The 20,856-nt window shown below is 35.1% G+C and overlaps 1 protein-coding gene across 4 annotated transcripts in view; it reads left to right on the top strand.

Moving 5' to 3' along the window:
• Positions 1–20,856, top strand: part of DNAJC13 (DnaJ heat shock protein family (Hsp40) member C13) — a 119,254-nt gene that overhangs the window by 49,311 nt on the left and 49,087 nt on the right. For 3 of the 4 annotated variants that reach the window (XR_008660503.2, XM_055295427.2, XM_063610732.1), the window contains 12 exons: positions 434–577; positions 4,425–4,507; positions 6,198–6,351; positions 9,013–9,116; positions 9,204–9,363; positions 10,439–10,501; positions 11,585–11,686; positions 13,438–13,542; positions 14,614–14,816; positions 15,828–15,912; positions 19,496–19,650; positions 20,167–20,212. Coding sequence is in view for 3 of the 4 variants with exons in the window: in XM_055295427.2 (XP_055151402.1) it covers positions 434–577; positions 4,425–4,507; positions 6,198–6,351; positions 9,013–9,116; positions 9,204–9,363; positions 10,439–10,501; positions 11,585–11,686; positions 13,438–13,542; positions 14,614–14,816; positions 15,828–15,912; positions 19,496–19,650; positions 20,167–20,212 (1,404 nt within the window). In the remaining variant the exon portion in view is untranslated. Of the gene's footprint in view, positions 1–433; positions 578–3,512; positions 3,528–4,424; positions 4,508–6,197; positions 6,352–9,012; positions 9,117–9,203; positions 9,364–10,438; positions 10,502–11,584; positions 11,687–13,437; positions 13,543–14,613; positions 14,817–15,827; positions 15,913–19,495; positions 19,651–20,166; positions 20,213–20,856 lie in introns of all 4 variants that reach the window. The other variant, XM_055295426.2, reaches the window with a different exon arrangement.

The following is a 20,856-nucleotide window of genomic DNA, read 5'->3' as shown; positions in this document are numbered from 1 at the left end:
TATGAGATTGATAAATGTTGTTGGTAAAAACGACCAACCATGAAAAAAGTTATAGGTAGGGTTTTTTTCCTTACAAGATCTTTGTTAATTATAAGGGTTGGGCCATCCATGGAAAAATTAAACATCTTTATGATACACTACTATAATAATTTCTTACGTGTATTCTTTTTCTGTCATCACTCCTTCTCTGTCTGCACCCAGCTCCCACTTGCATCTTGCCACCCCTCATAAAAGAATCATCTTGAAACCTAAGTAGAAAAGTTAAAGTTTCTTGGATAAAAAGTATAATTGTAGAAGTTTTCAGTTTGTTTCTTCACTGAACCATAACATCCAGCATTTACCTTATAAAATAGATAGAATGACTCAGCTTTACATAGAGTTTTAAAATAAATTTGCAAACAGGCATGTAATGGATTTCAACATTATTTTACAGGATCAGTATGGAAAATTTAATAAAGTTCCAGAGTGGCAAAGACTAGCTGGAAAAGCCGCTAAAGAAGTTGAAAAATTTGCCAAAGAAAAAGTGGATCTTGTATTGATGCACTGGAGGGATAGGATGGGCATTGCTCAAAAAGAGGTAAAAATAAAATTTGCTTCCAAATTCCTAGCACTTCTGTGTGTCCTAGTCTACTTTAGTTCCTGCTGTTCACAGAGATGGTATTGATGTTTCTTGCTGAATACCTGAAGCTTAAAAATGAATGGTACCTAATCCTAATGTCTTCCTTTTTTTTTTTTTTTTTTTTTTTGAGACGGAGTCTTGCTCGGTCCCCCAGGCTGGAGTGCAGTTGGCGCAATCTCGGCTCACTGCAAGCTCCGCCTCCCGGGTTCACGCCATTCTCCTGCCTCAGCCTCCCGAGTAGCTGGGACTACAGGCGCCCGCCACCATGCCCGGCTAATTTTTTGTATTTTTAGTAGAGATGGGGTTTCACCGTGTTAGCCAGGATGGTCTCGATCTCCTGATCTTGTGATCCGCCTGCCTTGGCCTCCCAAAGTGCTGGGATTACAGGCGTGAGCAACCGCACCCGGCTGAATGGTACCTAATTTCTAATTCATATTTTTATATACATTTTCCTTAGTTCATAGTTTTATGAGTTGATGATTAGGTTTTTATTTTGGTATTTAATATTAGAATTCCACTCTTAATTTTTCCTCCAGTTTTTGTTCTTCTTTATTCATATGTATTTATTTTCTTCCCTTCTTCTCTGGACTTTGTTTTGTACCTATAAAAATAAAGATGCTCTTCCTGTTAGCCTTTTTATTCAGAACTAGCCAGACAAGTGTTTTGAAGATTAAGATTCACATTTTAAATTAAATGTATTGTGTGTACTTAAATTTTGTAATATTTGTTTCTCAAATCAAGGTTAGATCTAGAACAGTTTTAGTCGCATTCTTCAGCATGCAGTATGTTCTACAGAACCTGATAAAGTAATGCATTCTTCTATCTATAATAGGTTTGGCAGTGGTTGAGTATGAATTAAGATGTCCTGTAGAAGCAGTCTTGATCTCAGTTTTTGTTGATCACACATACATTCTTTCTCTTTAACCTTGTTATTTATGGTAGCTATTGCCTTATTCAAGGAAAATAATTTTAATATCTTTCTAAAACAAGTGGGTTTCTTATGGATTACCAGAATACGTAAGCATAGCAGAACAAATATTATAGTCTTGTGTATCTATCTGAAATTGGGATCAATGTTAAATTCTTTAGAGCTCCAGAATAATAGATTACTGCTAATTTATATAAGTGATATATTCAATATAAAGAATCATTAGACAGGCTTTCAAGTGACTATGTAGTAAAGAGAATGCTGAGCTTTGAGTTGGTTAACTTCTGAGCCTAGTTTCATCACTTGTTAATCCAAGTTACGGTTTTTAGAACCTTACTTTCCTCTTTCATAAATCAGAATAACGATACCTCCCTTCTCTATCTTATAGGGTTTTTTTTTTATATACAAGCAAGATAATAGTAAAGGCACTATATACATATCTGGTCAGGATAATATTGGTATAGCATTTGAACAGTTGAAAAATCTACAGATACGAATGATTTTCACAGTTATTAAAAATTACAAGCTCCTGGCTTCAGGTAGTTAAACCGATTTCTAAAATAACAGTTGTTTCAAGTTGTTGAATATAATTATCATACTGTAGGTAAGTTTTTGGCATCAGACTTCATATGTTACATTTATCCAGCATAAGCATGAACACAAAGCTCTAGTCTTAGCTAAAACTATGGATAATAATCTGCTATTTTAAAACAATTGAGAGGGAAAAGAATATTTTTAATATAAAAAATGTTTTACTGGTTTGTTGGTATCATTTACATGGGGTATTACTAAAGTTTTGAGCAAATAATGGTGCCAGATAAATGTTGCTCAAGAAGATCTTTTGGTTAGCGTCAACGGCTTATCCCCTTTCTGCGTGGGTACTATTTTTAACATTAATTTCTTTAGGGAACAGCAAATAATCTTTATGACTATTTTATTGATAGAAACACTAACATCAAAGTTTGGAATGATCTTATGCTATAGTTAGAGTCTGAAAACTAATCATTGTCAAGATTAACTGGCGATTCTTGAAACAATCTGCATTTCTTATATAATCAATGTTTATGAAGTCAGTTCCATTTGCAGCTGATGCTCTGTGCTGGATTAGTAGTAACCTTTGGCTAATGTATAAGGTTGCTTTTTCTTTGTTATTTTCAGTTTAGGGATTTGTTTAGCTAGTTAGAGCTGTTAGCCTGAGTCTCCAATTCAGTCACTTAGTTTATGGAGAGTTTTTTGTCCTTTTTCTATATAGCATTTACATTTTTATTACTCTAGACTGCCAGCCTTTTGTCCTGGCGGGGAGGAGGGATTGAAGAAAGTACTTCTTAATTAGAAAGTTGAAGAAAAGATTTGTCATTAAACCAAATTTTGAATTATTTATATACTTTATTCAAGCCACTTTGCATTAGTTTTCATGATAGTGCACAGAATTAAAATTTGTAGGAAACATTTTCTTATATAACTTATAGGGTTTATATTTCAAATAATATTTTTTAAAATTTATTTTACCTTTTTTCTTCCTATGTCATTTAGTCTGTGGGTTTTTTGCACTTTAATGAAATTATAGACTTCCATGTTTTAATCTATACCACTTTCTACTTTTTGTTTCTATCACAATGAGGATTAGAGTTTTCATATCTGATATATATATATATATATATATATATGGGTTTCAGTCGGAACAGAGATTCTTAACTTCTGGTCCATGTACAGATTTTCTCTTCCAGTTGCAACCTTAAGTATATGCCTATCTCTGAAAGAGGGACCATAGTTTTCTTTGAATTCTCAAAGGGTTTATGACTGCCTAAAATTTGAGTCATAGGCTTAGAGAGGCAGGTGCACCTGTTTTAGTCTTAAAGTGAAGATAATTTTATACTGATGTGTAATAGATACAATTTAGCAGATCTAGGCTCATTCTCTTTTTATTTTCTTTAATTTTTTTTTCCTTTTTACGATTAAATTCAGGACAAAAACAATATGGTGAGTGTAAGTTCCTGCTACGTGTGTGAAATGCATTAAGCTGCCTGGCATGTGGAGTCATCTTCGATATTCTCTGTTTAATTCAAGTCTTACTTCACATGTGTTTGAATGTGTAGACACATTTCTTCTCCATTAGCTATTTCAATTTGTACTTGCTCCTCTTGGCTTTGGTTGGTCCGCACTTTAACAACCTGTAATCTTTTGCATTTATTGTTGTCCCAAGGCTTTTGTGTTAACTGCATGTAAATGTTTGAAACAAGTCACTGTTTTTGACTATTATAAATTTTATTAATCACTGTAAACTTTAACAACATTTGGTGTTGAAACAGCTTTAGACTACATGGAAAATACTTGAGTAACACTATAGAAATATATGCTGTCAAATTATATGTGCTATAATTTAATATCCTGTATTTATATTCATGTTTTAGAGATTTTATTTATTCCGTTAACTTTTGTTTCTGTCAAAATTTGATGAAAGAAATGTTTCTCCTGGAAAACATCATTCTCAGTAAACTATCGCAAGGACAAAAAACCAAACACTGCATGTTCTCACTCATAGGTGGGAATTGAACAATGAGAACTCATGGACACAGGAAGGGGAACATCACACTCCGGGGACTGTTGTGGGGTGGGGGGAGGGGGGAGGGACAGCATTAGGAGATACACCTAATGCTAAATGACGAGTTAATGGGTGCAGGAAATCAACATGGCACATGGATACATATGTAACGAACCTGCACATTGTGCACATGTACCCTAAAACTCTAAAGTATAATTAAAAAAAAAAAAAAAAAAAAAAAGAAATGTTTCTCATCACTTATAAATTGATGATCTTCTGACTAAGCCTATTTGGTAGCCCCAGATTGAGCACTATGAAGTTTTTTTCTATTCCAGAATATAAATCAGAAGCCGGTAGTTCTTCGAAAGAGAAGACAAAGAATAAAAATAGAAGCAAATTGGGATCTCTTCTATTATAGGTAAACTTTAGGTCTCTTTTCCAATAAAGATTAAATTTAATATTGCCATGAGGGCATCATGACACGTTTTTCTTCCCTGAAACTGTTGCTTTATGCCACATGTATTTTTATGCCATCAAGTTCAGGAACTATAACTGTTAAGATTGGGATGACTAGAGATGCTTCTAAAATTAAGGCTTTTCATAGAGTGATAGTCTGAGGAACTAAAATTACATTAAAGACTTTATTAAGGCTTAGAGATGATTACTTTAAAAATACTTTATTACACGTTTAGAAATAATTGCATACGTCCTAGTTGGAAATGGAGTCTTAAAAGAGGCAGATGATAACATAAGACTTGTGAGAAATGAGTGTCCAAGTTAGCTGATAGGAGGACCTTCCCTCCTGTCAAATGTGGTAACCTCTTCCCTCTTCTTATCTACTAATCTCACCTTTACCCTGCACCCCCTTCCCGATCACACACACACACACACACGACAGGGAAACAATCATTTTGGGGAGTTTGCAAAGCTTGTTTAAGATAACTCACAGTACTCACTCTGGAAACTGACATATCAATTACACCTTGGCCAATAAAGAAAAATATGTCTTTGAAAACTCCCTCACACTGCTTTTAAAGTATACAGTATGTATATAGTATATCCTTAAGTATATGCCTTGGATTTCTCTCTCAGTTGTGTTGCGCCCCATAGAACTTCCTTGGAACTCTGAAATGAGACTTTCTAGGAGGATTGCAGACTTGAAAGTAAGCATATGTGAAGCCCATTCATCCCCAGTTAGACTTGTGCCCAAATGTTTTACAACAGTTACTCCAAGCATATGAGGAAGATACTTTGAAAATGCTCAGTCATAGCTTGGCAGTTTGCAGTACTCTTTCTTGGGTAGTCTGTAAAGTCCTAACATATATAGATTGTTGCTGATTCCACCTTACTCTTTACCCAGATTCCACCTGACCCTTTACCCAGAAGTCCAGCAATTCTTATCTCCCCAACCTAAAGTTTTGTATCTGACAAGAGAATTTTTTTTTTTTGAGATGGAGTCTCACCCTGTCGCCCAGGCTGGAGTGCAATGGCGCGATCTTGGCTCACTGCAACCTCTGCCTCCCGAGTTCAAGCGACTCTGCAGCCTCAGCCTCACAAGTAGCTGGGATTACAGGCGTGTGCCACCACACCCAGCTAATTTTTTGTATTTTTAGTAGAGACAGGATTTCACCATTTTGGCCAGGGTGATCTCGAACTCCTAACTTCATGATCTGCCTGCCTCGGCCTCCCAAAGTGCTGAGATTACAGGTGGGAGCCACCGTGCCTGGCCAATAGAATTGTTTTCTAACTGGAGTTTGTATTAGCAGTAAACATTGAAGTTGAAATATCAGGTTTTTTTTTTTAATTCACACAGATTTGTTTCATAGTTTAGGTTCCTTTTTTTCTCAACTTTTTATTACGAAAACTTTCAAACATACAAAAGGTAAAAGAACTTTGCAGTGAGTATCTGTATACGTACCACCAAGATTCTGTCATTAATGTTTTACTCTACTTCCTTTACACAGATTTTATTTTCTTTACTTACATTTGCTAAAGTCTATTCCCTTTTTTTTTTTTTTTTTGCTTATTATAAGGTCAGTAAGGGATATTTATAGATTTTTTAAAATGCTTAGTGCATCCTGCTATTTCCTGATTATATGTATGTCTAGGTTTGGTCAAGACCATGCCAGGTCAAACCTTATTTGGAATTTCAAAACACGAGAAGAACTGAAAGATACTCTTGAATCTGAAATGAGAGCATTTAACATTGACAGAGAACTTGGAAGTGCTAATGTGATCTCCTGGAACCACCATGAGTTTGAGGTAAAGTTTGATTTTTCCAGTATGTTAATCTTAAAAAATAAAGCATGTACTATTTGGGGAGTGATTTTTTAAAAAAAATTTGTACTTACATATCTTGTCTTTACCTTTCCCCCTTTAATGTTATGTAGGCAATACTAGAAAACTTTAATCTTTGTATCAGACAAAAATAATTAGCTTTGTACCTGAGAATCATGTAAGAATTTTAATAAATTTGATTCTATGCATTCCAAATCTATTCTTTCCTTTTTTCTTTTTTTTCCATTTCTGGGACCTTCGAGTTCTTTTTTCATTGAAACATACCCTGTTTGCCTTGTTCCTTGTAACTTGTTTGATTTTTTTTTTGTGTTAATTGATTTTGAATGTGACCATATTTTGCTGTTCTATTAAAATACTGATGTGACGAGCAGGAAAAACAAGAAAGATGGTGGTAGTAGGTAATTTTATATGTGTGGGTGTATATATAATTGAAGTATATTATAAACATATACAATTTAAACTATTATAGCTTTAAATTTGAACATGTGAGTGATCCTGCGGGCTTTGATCTTTAACCCAGTTGCATTTCCATATTCCATTTGGATATGCTCATTCTTTTCTTAGCAAAATGAAAAACTTGTCTTTACTTTGTTTTGGGAGTCTGTATTCTGCTAGATTTTCTCCTTTTTCACTGTCTACTTCTCAAGTCGTCTTTACTCATTTTGCTTCATCTCGCTGACCACTAAATGTTGGCTGGCTCCCAAAGTTTCAGTTCTTTGACCTCGTTCATTTTTATTCGTTGCCTCACTGAAATCATTAAGTTTCATGACTTTAAATGTTTTATTTTATTTTATTTTTTATTTTTCTGAGATATGACCTTGCTTTATTGCGTAGGCTAGACTGCAGTGGTGCCATCTTGGCTCACTGCAGCCTCTGCCTCATTGGCTTAAGCAATCCTTCCACCTTAGCCTCCCTAGTAGGTGGGACCAGAGGCTTGCACCACCATGCCTAGCTAATTTTTGTGTTTTTTATAGAGACGAGGTTTCACCATGTTGCCCAGTCCAGCTTTTTATTTGCTGATGGCTTCCAGATTTTTATCTCTTGCTTAGACTTTTAGCCCGAGACTTCATACTTCTGTCTCATCATTGGATATCTGATAAGTATCTAGAACTTTTCTCCAAAATTGTACCCTTGTTCTTCCTCTGAGCCTACTTCTCTTACAGTCTTTATGATCTTAGATAATAACTACTCCTTATTTTCTAGTGAAAACCCTTGACATTATCTTTTATATCAAGTTTTTTAGCAAATTCCATACAGTGCACCTTCAAAATTTATTCAGACCTAGATTGCAACAATATAACTGCTTCTACTCTTGCCTCCCTGGAATCTGTTATCAACATAGCAGAGTTACCTTGTTAAATAGCAAGCACATTATTTCTGTGCTCAAACCCTTGGTGCTCTTGTGGTTTCCCATCTCAGTTAAAATCTGAGTCCTTAAAATGACTTACAAGCCAGCATCTGTGTAACCCCCAATGCTAAGCATTGTTTCTTTTATCTCATCTCATGCTCCTCTCCTTCTCTCACACTCTGTTCCAGCCAAACAGGCTCCTTAGAAAATACCAAATTCACGTTCTTGCCTCAAGGTCGTCTTATTTGGTGTTTCCTCTGCTTAGAATAAGCGTTTTCCCTGGATAGCCTCATAACCTGTTTTCTCATCTGCAGATCTTTTGAATGTCGTTATCTGAGTGGGTCTTCCCTGGATACCTTTTTAAAAATGCAGCCCCTTTTATACATACACACATATTTACATATACATTCTCTCTCCCTATCTCTGTTTCCTGCTTTGTTTTACTCTGTAGTACTTACTGTCACCCAACTATCAAACATTTCACTTTTTTATGGGCTTCACCTGTGAGCACAGAAACCTTTGTTCAACTGCTGCGTCTCCAGCGCCTGGAATAGTACGTGGCACACAGTATATGCTTAATAGAAATTGAATGAATTGAATGCTTAGACTTTATATAGAAAGTGAAATGAAGATATATATTTGATTTTATATAATTTATATTTTTAGAAATCTAGAGTTCAGAAAAAGAATTTTAATCTGGGAATTCCTTTTTATAATTGCCTGAAATCTTTCCTTGAGACACACAGCCTGAGTGCAAGCATAGTGGTGCTGCCCCAACTCCTGATTTTTGACTTTGCCCTCATTTATCACCTCAATTTAGTAGCATGGGGTGATTTGACATAGAAGGAATTCTTTACGAAAATGTAAAAGGTAGTTGATGTGTTGGTTTTAAGTCTTGGCACATCGCCAGGGATAGAGATGCGGGATAGAGGGAAGACCTGAAGTAGTGTATGTGTGTTGAGCAAATTATGTGTGATGCAGGACCATCTACTCCTTGCTTTTTTATAGCAAACCCAGTAGGGAATAAAGCAGATTTTATTCCTCGTTTTTTAATTGACACCACATAGTGCTGTGATAGTTTTTATCAGCAAGTCTTACATTTATAAAATTGGTATGTAATTCTCAGCATTTAGCTAAAATAGTCATGTTAACAATATTGAATTAACAGGTATTTTAAGAAATAAGTTCTGAACAGAAAGAATTATAAGAAACGATTATTAGAAATTGCCAGAATCTATTGTAAACTAAAATAGTGTAATTTGCTTTTGTTTGTGAAGGTTAAATATGAGTGCCTGGCAGAGGAAATTAAAATAGGAGACTATTACCTGAGATTACTATTGGAGGAAGATGAGAATGAAGAAAGTGGATCAATTAAGAGATCGTGAGCTACTCTGTATATCCTGTTGCATTTGTTTTCAGTGTTGGTTTCATGGTTATTTCTATTGTGAACTTTTTTTTTTTAATCTAGGTATGAATTTTTCAATGAGCTTTATCATCGCTTCTTGCTCACCCCAAAAGTAAACATGAAGTGTTTATGTTTACAAGCCCTTGCTATTGTTTATGGCAGATGTCACGAAGAAATAGGACCTTTTACAGATACCAGATATATCATTGGAATGTTAGAGAGGGTAAGGATATCATTTAAGGAAATTACTATTTGATAGTGTCACTAGGTTATGTGTTAAATTTTAAAAACTAAATTTAAATTCTGTTTGATCACATTATTACTGTAACTTTCTGCATTCATTTTTCTGTAATTTATACTTATTTAAATCTGAGTTAGATGAATAGGAAAATGAATAATGGGTTAGAATTTGTCCATGTCACTTTATGTGTTTCAGTTACTGTTTTCAAATGACTTTAGTTGACCTACTTGTCAGTCTTCAAGTATGGATGAGTTGGACAGGTGTATAAAAGAAATGGTGACTTGTAGAGTTGTATGTACCTTTGATTTTCCATTTTGGAAAAATCTTAATTGATGCTAGCATACTAAATTTAGAAGTGTGAAGATAGTAAAAACCTTTCAAAAGTAAAATGCTACCCCTCCAAAAAAGAAACCTTGAGTTAGCACTTTACAAAAAATTTTATACAGTTTGTCAAATAAAAAAATTAGTGGACATGGTGGCATGTACCTGGTGGTTCACCTGGAAGTGGGAGGATCACTTGAGCCAAGGAAGTTGAGGCTGCAGTGAGCTGTGATCACACTCCAGCCTGGATGACAGAGCAAGACCTTGTCTCAAAAAAAAATTTTTTTCTTTTAAGAATTTGTCATTTAACACTTGAACATGGTGGAGGGGACAAATTAATCAATTCATCATGCAGCTCATTTGATTGCTGCCTGTTTGTTGCAGTGTATATATTTTATACTTTATTTTGCGTTTACATTCCTTTTACTTCAAGTATCATTTGGACCAATTATTTCACTTACTTCAATTTTTACATATCTCCTTAAAGCTATATATTAATTTGTTTGACTTTAAAATGTCTGCCTTTCTAGGGAGATTAGAGAAGTTACATAAAGAATGTAATTTTCAGAATTCATTAAGGAATTGCAATAATTGACAGATTTCTATGATTTTTCTCCTTAATGTTTATAAGATGGCATTACTTCTTATGGGCTGTTGGTTGATTTTGTCTAGTAATAGTAATACCTTAATTTTTGTTTCTATTCACTTCTGACCAGATTCTCTTTTATTTCAATAGTGCACAGATAAACTTGAACGAGATAGGTTGATTCTCTTCCTTAACAAGTTGATCCTTAATAAGGTACAGTAGTTTCACATTACATACATTGTTATTTCCAAGTCATATAAGTATGTAAGATAAACTCACAGTTTGAGTTGATTATCCAGGGAGTGTTCCTTTCTGTCTTCTCCTTTTTAGACAGAAAGTTCTGTGTGCTGTAATCTCCTGGAGGGAAAGGTTTTTGTCAGTATTCCCTGTATAGTCTGTCTTAATATTATGGGTGCAGAATGAATTAATGATAATAAAATTCTGAATGACAAATAATGGATGACTTTTAATACATTAAAATGATTTTTAATAATAAAAATTAGCTTATTTTTCTTTAGGGACTCTTTGGGGTTAAATTTTAAGTAAAATATATGCTTGACATAAAATGGAAAGTCTTTATCAGTATACATTTTGTTGATAAAAAGAAATTGGAAGTTAGAAGATTAGTCATTTTACTCTATTTTCTTTTTAAAGACATTTTAATAGATTCTTGCTCATTTCAAACAAGAGGAATTCATAGTTGTAATATATAACATTAATTCACAATTTATGTTGAAGTGTAAGCGGATTTTCATTTCTTAAAACTTTGATACTAATACCAATTTGCGTAGTTTTATTGTTATAGTAAGTAATGCAAATGTTTTAAACTGAAGTGTAATTATACGTACAAAGAAATTTTAATTGAAGTTATAGTCTCTTCTAAGAAATTACCAGTTATTTTAAGTTTATGAAAACAAACTGGAACATTAAAAGATTTTTTAATATAGCAGACTTTATTTCTGATATAGAATAATCTGTTTATTAAAAAGACCTTGACAGAATAATTGTAAAACCAGAGGTTGTTTTTTCCGCAGAATATATTTAAGTAAAAATTCTTAAGTGATCTCTTTGTAATATAGTTTTGCCCTTTTAATCAATTGGAATTCAGTTTCCTTGAACACAAAATGCTGAAAAGACCAAGTAATACCAGTCTTATCAATTATTTCCAAAGATTCCAAACATTCTCTTCTTCGAGGACCTTGTAGGTGGTAGTACCTATTGGGAAAGGTACTATTGGGATAGGTTTTAGATTATGAAAAATGTTTAGATTACGAAAAAAATGTTTTCCTCTTCCAGAAAAATGTTAAGGATCTCATGGATTCAAATGGAATAAGAATCCTTGTGGACTTGCTTACCCTTGCACATCTCCATGTAAGCCGAGCTACAGTACCACTGCAAGTATGTATCCTTGTTTATGTTTTACGAACTTAACATTCTTTGAGTATAATTTTAGAGTCAAAAGAATCATAGAAATCTGAAAATATGTGGTCACACACTTATTTCTCCAGTAATTACAGTAGTACTAGTTCTCAGAGATTTCACACAGAAGATGTGAAACCACTGTAAGAACAATCCAAAATGGACAGTAACGATTGAGTTTTATTTTGTCAATTAAAGTAACTGTATCTCTAATATGGCTTATCTTGAGGCAATGTGACTTTTAGGATATAAACTGAATTCATTAGATATGTAACTAGTACTTTTAACATTGGCAAGCAGTAAGAATATGCTTTGCCTTAAAGGAGTCTGGACACCTTATTGATACCAGCCAAGAGGACTGATACTTAACTTATAGAAGAATCTATCCTTAGCTCATTTGATTTTTTTGGTGTGTTAATTTCCTGATGTAAGGAGATGTGTTATGTTAGATTTCATGTGAATTGTGACCGAAAGTGCTATTCGAGTATTTAGTATATGGCGTATTCTGTTATATACCATTACAACAGGTACTGTTCTGGTACACATACAATATATTAACTTTTTGAATCCCCCAACAGCCCTTTGAGGTGGTTACTATCCACATTTTACAGATGAGGAAACTAAGGAACACAGAGGCTATCTTGCCCAAGGTCACCTGATAAGTGGCAGAGCTAGAATTAAGACCCAGAGGTCTATATGCTCATAACAACTTTGCTGTATCTCTCTATATGAGTCTAACTGAAAGCTGATAATTATGGCAGTATTTAAAAACATGTTATTTCATTCTCAAGGACGGTGATTATAAGAAAAAGAACAGGCCGGACACGGTGGCTCACACCGGTAATCCCAGCACTTTGGGAGGCTGAGGCGGGAGGATCGCTTGAACTCAGGAGTTCAAGACCAGCCTAAGCAAATTAGCAAAACCTGTCTTGACAAAAACAAAAAGCCAGATGTGGCACACACCTGTAGTCCCAGCTACTTGAGGAGCTAAGGCAGGAGGATTGCATGAGCCTGGGAAGTCAGGGCTGCAGTGAGGCATTTTTGTGCCATTGCACTCCAGGCTGGGTAACAAAGTAAGACCCTGTCTCAAAAAAGAAAGACAAAGAACATAACCATGTTGTGATAAAATAACCCAACTACGTAAAAATTTTAACCTAGATTCTTGTAAAACATTGATAGAGAACATTGTAAGAATTATTTGTAGTAAGGGTAATAGATACTAAATTGAGACTAAGTATATAAAACCACTGAAAACTAACTTTGCTGTTAGCATTTTAATGCTTTGATCTCAGATACTTATTGGAACTCTTAGTTGGAGTGAGTTTTTCCCCCAAAAGAACTTTAATATTTTGAGCGTTGTGGCTTAAGATTAATGATACGTATCTATTTACGTAACTATTTGCAATATTCTTTGCTACTAAAATGTTAGTGTCCTGGGTATTTATCAATGACCATGGGGAATGTAGATGTCACTGAATTTAGCTTAGATTGCTGAGTGTGAACTTAGGAAACCATTTACTTCAAATATATATTAATAAGGAAATAGTTTTTTTGGACTGTTAGGTTAGGCATTTTGTCCTAAACTCTTAAATCTTAAAATAAGGTCACTTAAAATTTCAGGTTAACTTTTAAAGGGATATAAACCCCTCCAAAGTACTGCTGTGCAACTTTGACAACTGGTCTTTTAGATTTCTGCCTTGGAAAATAATTTAAATCTTTTTCAAACTTAGAGCAATGTAATTGAAGCTGCTCCAGATATGAAAAGAGAGAGTGAAAAGGAATGGTATTTTGGCAACGCAGACAAAGAAAGGAGTGGCCCGTATGGATTTCATGAGGTATGTATCTTGGAGATACTTTTTGTGAAGGTCTCAGCATTTCTTATGCCCTCCTGCTTAGCACTTACAGAGGTGTGGAATATTTTAAAGCTGTCATTTAAATTCCTGTTATTAGCTCCAAGGGCCCTGCAACTCAGTTTCCACATGAAAAATGGAGAACCAAACATACATATAAAACTATGCCTTTAAACCTTGTTTAAAAGCTGTTGTTATGGAGGTAGCACTCAGATTTTTAGTGATTTTTATGTAATAATTTCTGGCTGGGTGTAGTGGCTCACACCTGTAATTCCATCACTGTGGGAGGATCGCTTGAAGCCAGGAGTTCAAGACCAGCCTGGGCAACATAGCAAGAGACTATCTATTAAAATAAAAAATAATTAGCTAAGCATGGTGGTGCATGCCTATAGTCTCAGCTACTTGAGAGACTGAGGTGGGAGGATCGCTTGAGCCCAGGAGGTTGAGACTGCAGTAAGCCATGATCACACCACTGCGCTCCAGCCTGGGCAATGAATAGCAAGACCCTATCTCCAAAAAAGAAAAAAAAAAAAAGCTATCTTAGTACTTATGTCAAACTATAATGTTTCTATATGGTATGAGTAAATAAGTTTTAATGTGTAGTCTAAAATTCATTGAAAATTATTCAGTCCAAGAACTAAGGACAGTTTTCCTCTTTATCTTAATACTTGATCCTGCCTCTGATCTTCAGCCTCCCAGGCTCATTTCGAATTGGGCAAAGATAGTTTTATGGAGGACCAACCGTTCTGCTCTAGTATAATTTGATTATTTAGCACTCCACCTGTCATTTTTACTCTTTCCAGTATTCTTTATACTCTGCAGGTTGGCCAAGTGGTGGTGGGTGTGTGTGTGTGTGTGTGTGTGTGTGTGTGTGTGTGTGTGTGTGTATACCAAATTTGGGTTCCCAAAGGCCCGTCAACAAACTTGTTTTTTCTAAAATAGTGTACTTGCATGTTTGTTTCATAATTTAGTATGTATTTACTATAAAGTAGAAAACATTAGTGAGGTTTTTCATTTTATTTTGTCTGTTTGTAATAATGCCTTCCATCCATTAAGATGCAAGAATTGTGGACCAAAGGAATGTTAAATGCAAAAACCAGATGCTGGGCTCAAGGCATGGATGGATGGCGACCACTTCAGTCCATACCCCAGCTTAAGTGGTGTCTCTTAGCCAGTGGACAGGCTGTCCTGAATGAAACTGACCTTGCTACCCTTATATTGAACATGTTGATCACAATGTGTGGATATTTTCCAAGCAGGTAAAATGTAATTGAATGTTTCCATGGATAATTGATATGCTTCCTTAGTAACATCATAGAATCGGTCTGGTGTTTTAAAACAAAGATGTCCTATTTATGGCCTTGGAGGAATGCTGCTTTGACGTTTGGAATTTTTTGAAACAGATATAAAGAATTTGCAAATTATATTAATAAAGTAGCTAAAAAAGCACCTTTCTCTGGAGGTTTCAAATAATGTTACAAAACTGAGACTTACAATAGTAACAATTTTATAATTTATGTGAATTGGTGTGAATGTTTTGAATTACACGTACTGCAGTCCATAGACAATGGTAAATGCCAGCTGTTGATCTGACAGGCTAGCTATTTCTGCTATAGAAGGCAAGTGTAGGCCCACATCTTGCCCCACTTGACCAGTGAAGGTGAGAATTTGTTCTCCAAGTCATAAGTATAACACTTGCATGTAACTTTTTAATCTTTATGAAATACTTACATATAAATCATTTTGATTCATTACTGTACTAAAGATATCTTGTGATGGAAATTACTGAGAAAGTGTAACATTTTAAAATACTTGAAGTTTTCATGGTTCCAGTTGGACTCAAAATTATACAGTTAGTATTTAGAAATAAGGTAGCATTAAAATTAAAGCTATACTTGGAAAATACCAAACATAGTTAAATCAAGGTTTAAATTTATGTAACAAAGTTTGATACGCCCTTTGGGGGAAAATATCCACTGACAGTGTGTTGGACAACACCAAGTTTAATCAATTAAATAATAAATAAGAGTCTTTGGCTCTTCTAGGGTACTGTTTTTCAAGGAAATCTTATGGAAGGAAATGAAGTCATATTAAGCAGCCAAATAGATTTAAACCAAAATACCTAATCATGTTCCCAGCTGTATGAGAGCTTAGTCTTCATTAACAAAAAAGTAAGGTAACCTGCTTCATGCCTAGTAGAATGTCATATGCTCTGAACATGCAAATTTTAATAAATATATTAAATGTTGACGTGAGAAACTGTTTTCTAGGGATCAAGACAATGCCATCATTCGGCCTCTACCCAAAGTGAAAAGACTGCTATCAGATAGCACTTGCCTTCCCCATATCATTCAGGTGAGTTATATAATCAAACTAGGAGCAATTTTAAGAATCATTTTCTCTTAATTTTATTATCAGTACCAGTCTTTGTTTTGTTGCAGTCTATTCCATTTTCAAAAAGCCTAAACAGGCCAGGTGTGGAGTCTCACACCTCCAATCCCAGCACTTTGGGAGGCTGAGGCGGGAGGGTTGCTTGAGTCAAGGAGTTCGAGACCACTTTGGTCAACATAGGAAGACCCCATCTCTACAAAAAATAAATAAATAAATAAAGTAAATGGCCACCAGGCATGATGGCACATGTCTGTAGTCCCTGCCCCTCGGGAGGCTGAGGTGGGAGGATTGTTTGATCCCAGGAGTTTGAGGCTGCAGTGAGCTGTGATCATGCCACTGCACTCCAGCCTGGGCAACAGAGCAAGACCTTGTCTCAGAAAAGAAAAAAGCCTGAACTTTGAATTACATTCATTTCACTTAATTTTTTATTTTTTTGAGACAGTCTCGCTCTGTTGCCCAGGCTGAAGTGCAGTGGCAGGATCTTGACTCAATCCAACCTTTGCCTCCCATGTTCAGATGATTCTCTTGGCTCAGCCTCCCGAGTAGCTGAGATTACAGGCATGTGCCACCACACCCAGCTACTTTGTATTTTTAGTAGAGCAGGGGTTTCCTCATGTTGACCAGGCTGTTCTCAAACTCCTGGCCTCAAATGATCCATCCGCCTTGGCCTCCTAAAGTGCTGGGATTACAGGCGTGAGCCACTGCACCTGGCTATTTCACTTACTCTTGAGTTGCTGAATATGCTGTGGAAGATTGAGCCTAAACATGAGAAGTTTCTAGATTCCAGAATTGTGCTAAAAGAGTTTTATTTATTACCTATTTTTAAAATCACACCACTTCAATATCTGAAAAGTGATGTACTCCAGTTTGTGGTGTATGTTGATGTTAAGACTACTGGGAGGTACACCAGCAGGCCACAGGGGTGGACTTGGTGGTTCATATCTTAAGAAGTAATCACAGCAGTCTCACTAGCTTCTGCCTTAGATTTTGACTATTCTTAGTTATGTTTTCATTGATACCAATGATTCAAAGCATTGAGTTGGAATTAATCTAGGATACACCAAAGTATCTTTTTCTTTTGCGTTATTCTGCTTTTTTGGAATTCAGGTATTTAAACTTCAGATTAACATTAAACCCAAATAAGTCAGGTCCTAGAGATTTCAGGCAAATGTTTCTATTAAGTTCTATGCCAGTAACTTGTGCCATTTGTACCTTTCAGTTGTACATTGGTCTGCAATGGGAGAGAAGAGTTAACTCAGTTTATATATTTTTACATTCACTTATTTACTACCTAAATGCCTATGTAAGTTATTGATGCTGAAAAAGACTTCTAAATACAGTAATGCCCTATCCTTTTTTTTTTTTTTTGCCAACTTCTGTTATTTAAGCATACTCACATTTTAACATTTCTGTGCTTTTCTCTCGTGGACATGTCCATTCATATCCTTCAGTGAAAAAGCACTGCAATTATTGAGGGCTCTAAACTATTACCACGTCCCCTTCCCTTTGGGGCCATGTGGCTGCATATGTGAGGTGATGCAAAGAGAGGAATTTTTTCACCCTGATGGAACCTCCCAACATGTGGATAAAACACCACGTCCAGAAGATCAACCTCTCCCATTTTTCTAAGTCTTACGAAACTGAAAGGAAAAAGTAAATACAAATGGCATTAAATTTCAGTCTAGGAAGGGATGATTAAAAAACTTTTAAGAAATGTGCTCAGCATAACATGAAGCTTGGGGGAGGGAGGCTTTCTTTCAATTAACCAAAAATTTTCAGTAATATCTGAACAAAGTGATTAAAGATACTTGTATTGATAAATCCAGCTTCTTTGAACAGTGTGTGACTCCTATTTTTTTATATTGAGTTCAAAAATTATTTTTAAGAAGTTATTTTTGTTTTTCTCAATTTTTTCTATTCTGGGAGACCTGAATCTTGCCAAAGCACAGTTAGATGGCTATAGTAGTTTCTGGGAACGTTACCTTCATTGGTTGGAAAGGGATATCTGTACTTCATTTGACTTTAAGAGCAGTCATCATTTTTACCATCTGATAGAGCTTCAGAATTTTTAGAGTGGTCCGAGATACAGTGAGTAAACGTTCTAGGTTTTCTAGTATAGTGATAGTGTGAAATACTCTAGGTGTGTGTCTGTGTGTGTGCTGAATAAATGTTCTAGGTTTTCTAGCATAGTGACAAATTGAAATTGGGTGGTTGGGTGTGTGTGCGTGCTTGTGTGTGTGTTTGCCACTAATTCCCATAATGTCAAGTCTTGAACTACTGCCATTAACACTAGGGAAAATTCTATATGACTGTATGTTTCCTTTTTAAAATATGTAATAGTATGAAACGCTTAATCTAAATTCCTTGTGGAATAGATAAGACACCAAAGTACAGAGAAATTTAAGTTAAAAAGACACATAGCTGTTTAGTCTCACATATGAGTATAGAACTTTGGCCTCCTAATCTGAGCTACTTACTGTCTTTATTGTAAATTAATAATTAATTAATTTTATTTATTTTTTGAGACGGAGTTTTACTCTGTCACCCAGGTTGGAGTGCAGTGGCTCAATCTCTGCTCACTGCAACCTCCACCTCCCGGGTTTAAGCAACTCTCCTGCCTCAGCCTTCTGAGTAGCTGGGATTACAGGCACCTGCCACCATGCCCGGCTAATTTTTTGTACTTTTAGTAGAGACGGGGTTTCACCATGTTGGCCAGGCTGGTCTTGAACTCCTGACCTCGTGATCCACCCACCTCAGGCCCCCAAAGTGCTGGGATTACAGGCGTGAGCCACCATGCCTGGCTGTAATTTTTTTCTTTTTTTTTTTTTTTTTTTTTACTGGGAGCATTTGACCCCGAATTGAGGATTCACTGGAAGCAAGTGTTATAGAAAATTGGAACAACACCTTTATTAAGTTTCATAGATAAAACTTATTAAATGTTTATCAAAAGTTTATTCATAGCAATTCTGTGTGGTTTTTAATTAGCCCAGATTTATTAAAGTAATCCCAGAAATTCCCTTCAGAATTTCTAGCTCAAATTTCTAGAGGCCACATCTTTTGGTACTTTCTGGTAGCAGATGTACTACCTGATACTTGTTTACCCTCTTGCCTTTTACCTGCACTTCTGGATCTACCTTTTAGGCTGTTTCATTCATCGTTACTTTCTGCTGTGCTCCATGAGTTCTCAAGAAGCCTTCAGGGGATTCTTGTGTCAGCTCAGCTGAATTGAAACAAACCGAGAGTCTTTTTAGGAAGATTCTTGCACAAGAAGCAATGTTACCTGTAACATTATGACAAAACTAGCTTCAGGCATGTTTGGGCTTTTCTGAATACATTTTGATCAATTCTCATTGATTTTCTGCATTAAATGTCGTAGAATGAATTATTTTTCAAATCTGTTGTGGGTCTGTTAGATGAGCTTACTGACTCCCATGGGTTTTTATTTTATAATTTACATAAGGAGCTGTAACCTCAGCATATGAAATAAAAAACGTAAAGTGATGATGCAGGTTTTTTTACAACCCAATAAAAACAATTTTTTTTCCAGCTACTACTGACCTTTGACCCTATCCTTGTTGAGAAGGTTGCTATTTTGTTACACCATATCATGCAAGATAACCCACAGTTACCCCGCCTTTATCTGAGTGGAGTATTTTTCTTTATCATGATGTACACAGGTTCCAATGTGCTTCCAGTTGCTCGGTAAGAACTTTAAGGGTAATCTATTTAAAAGTATTATTTGAATTTTATATGGACTGATTTAATTGAATTTTTTGTGAGTACATTATTGCTTTTATTAAAATTATCATTGTAAAGGCTATTTAAGTACATGTCTAAAGACTTGGAAAGTAGAATTTCCCCCAAAAATTAGTCAGAATTGTACCACTATACCACATCTAGCATAAGAATGTATTATCTAGTATTTAAGTATGTATTTAATATAACTATATTCATATTGTACGTGCAGTTTCACATTTTGCTTTCTTAAAGTTTAATTTTTTTATATTGTCACATAGCGTTAATATGACTACACTTTAAAAATCTAGTTCATTTAAGTTCTTGCCTTATTCAGAAATTAAATAATTTGGGAATATGGATTTATGTGAGTTGCCATTTGTGAGTTTTATTTAGCTATAAAAGATCTAGTCTTTAGAAAACTAAGATTACAAAAACTAAATCGGTTTCTATATCTGATAGATAATTCATTTTTCTTTCTAGATTTTTGAAATACACACATACCAAACAGGCTTTCAAGTCAGAAGAGGTAAGCCAGGTTAATCCTCTGAACACTTAACCCTGGGTAAGCTGTTTTGGCACCGTAAAGTCTCCTGAGCTGTGTATTATGTTTACTAGATTATAAGTACTTGAGGGCAGGTATTGTTTTATTCTGTTCTTAAATTGTTTGTGATACCTTGCACATATAAAGTCTAAGCTAATATTTTTTAAAGGAAAATAAATGTTGCTGACTCATTAGACTTAATATTGAAATTGCAGCTATGCATTATAGCCTGACATGTCCATGAATATAACTTTATCTTTGTATAAAGTTTAGATTAGTGATTTTCGTAAATAATTCATTATATTCCATGAGTCTTACATCGTCAGCTAAGATTCAGGAAGACTTCAGCCTTTTTGTTCAGATCCCAAAGTGGCAGAAGTACTAGGTTTCTTTTTTGAAGCTGCTCAATGTTTCACATGCTCTCAAGTGTTCTTGTCATTTTACTGAGGGGTTAAGCTGGGAATTCAAAAAAAAAAAAAAAAAAGAGAGACTTATTTAGATAGTTTGGACAATCTAAACTTAATGCCTACATTTTACAAAGAGATATTTATTGTTAAAATGAAACTGAAGGGTGTTTTGAAATATGTTCAGCTTTTCATGGAGCATGGACTTTTTTTTGGATCATATCA

This window comes from Symphalangus syndactylus, chromosome 10 (genome assembly GCF_028878055.3).
Source record: "Symphalangus syndactylus isolate Jambi chromosome 10, NHGRI_mSymSyn1-v2.1_pri, whole genome shotgun sequence".
Taxonomy (NCBI): domain Eukaryota; kingdom Metazoa; phylum Chordata; class Mammalia; order Primates; family Hylobatidae; genus Symphalangus; species Symphalangus syndactylus.
The sequence above is the reverse complement of the archived record's forward strand: the minus strand, read 5'-3'. Positions and strand labels throughout refer to the sequence as shown.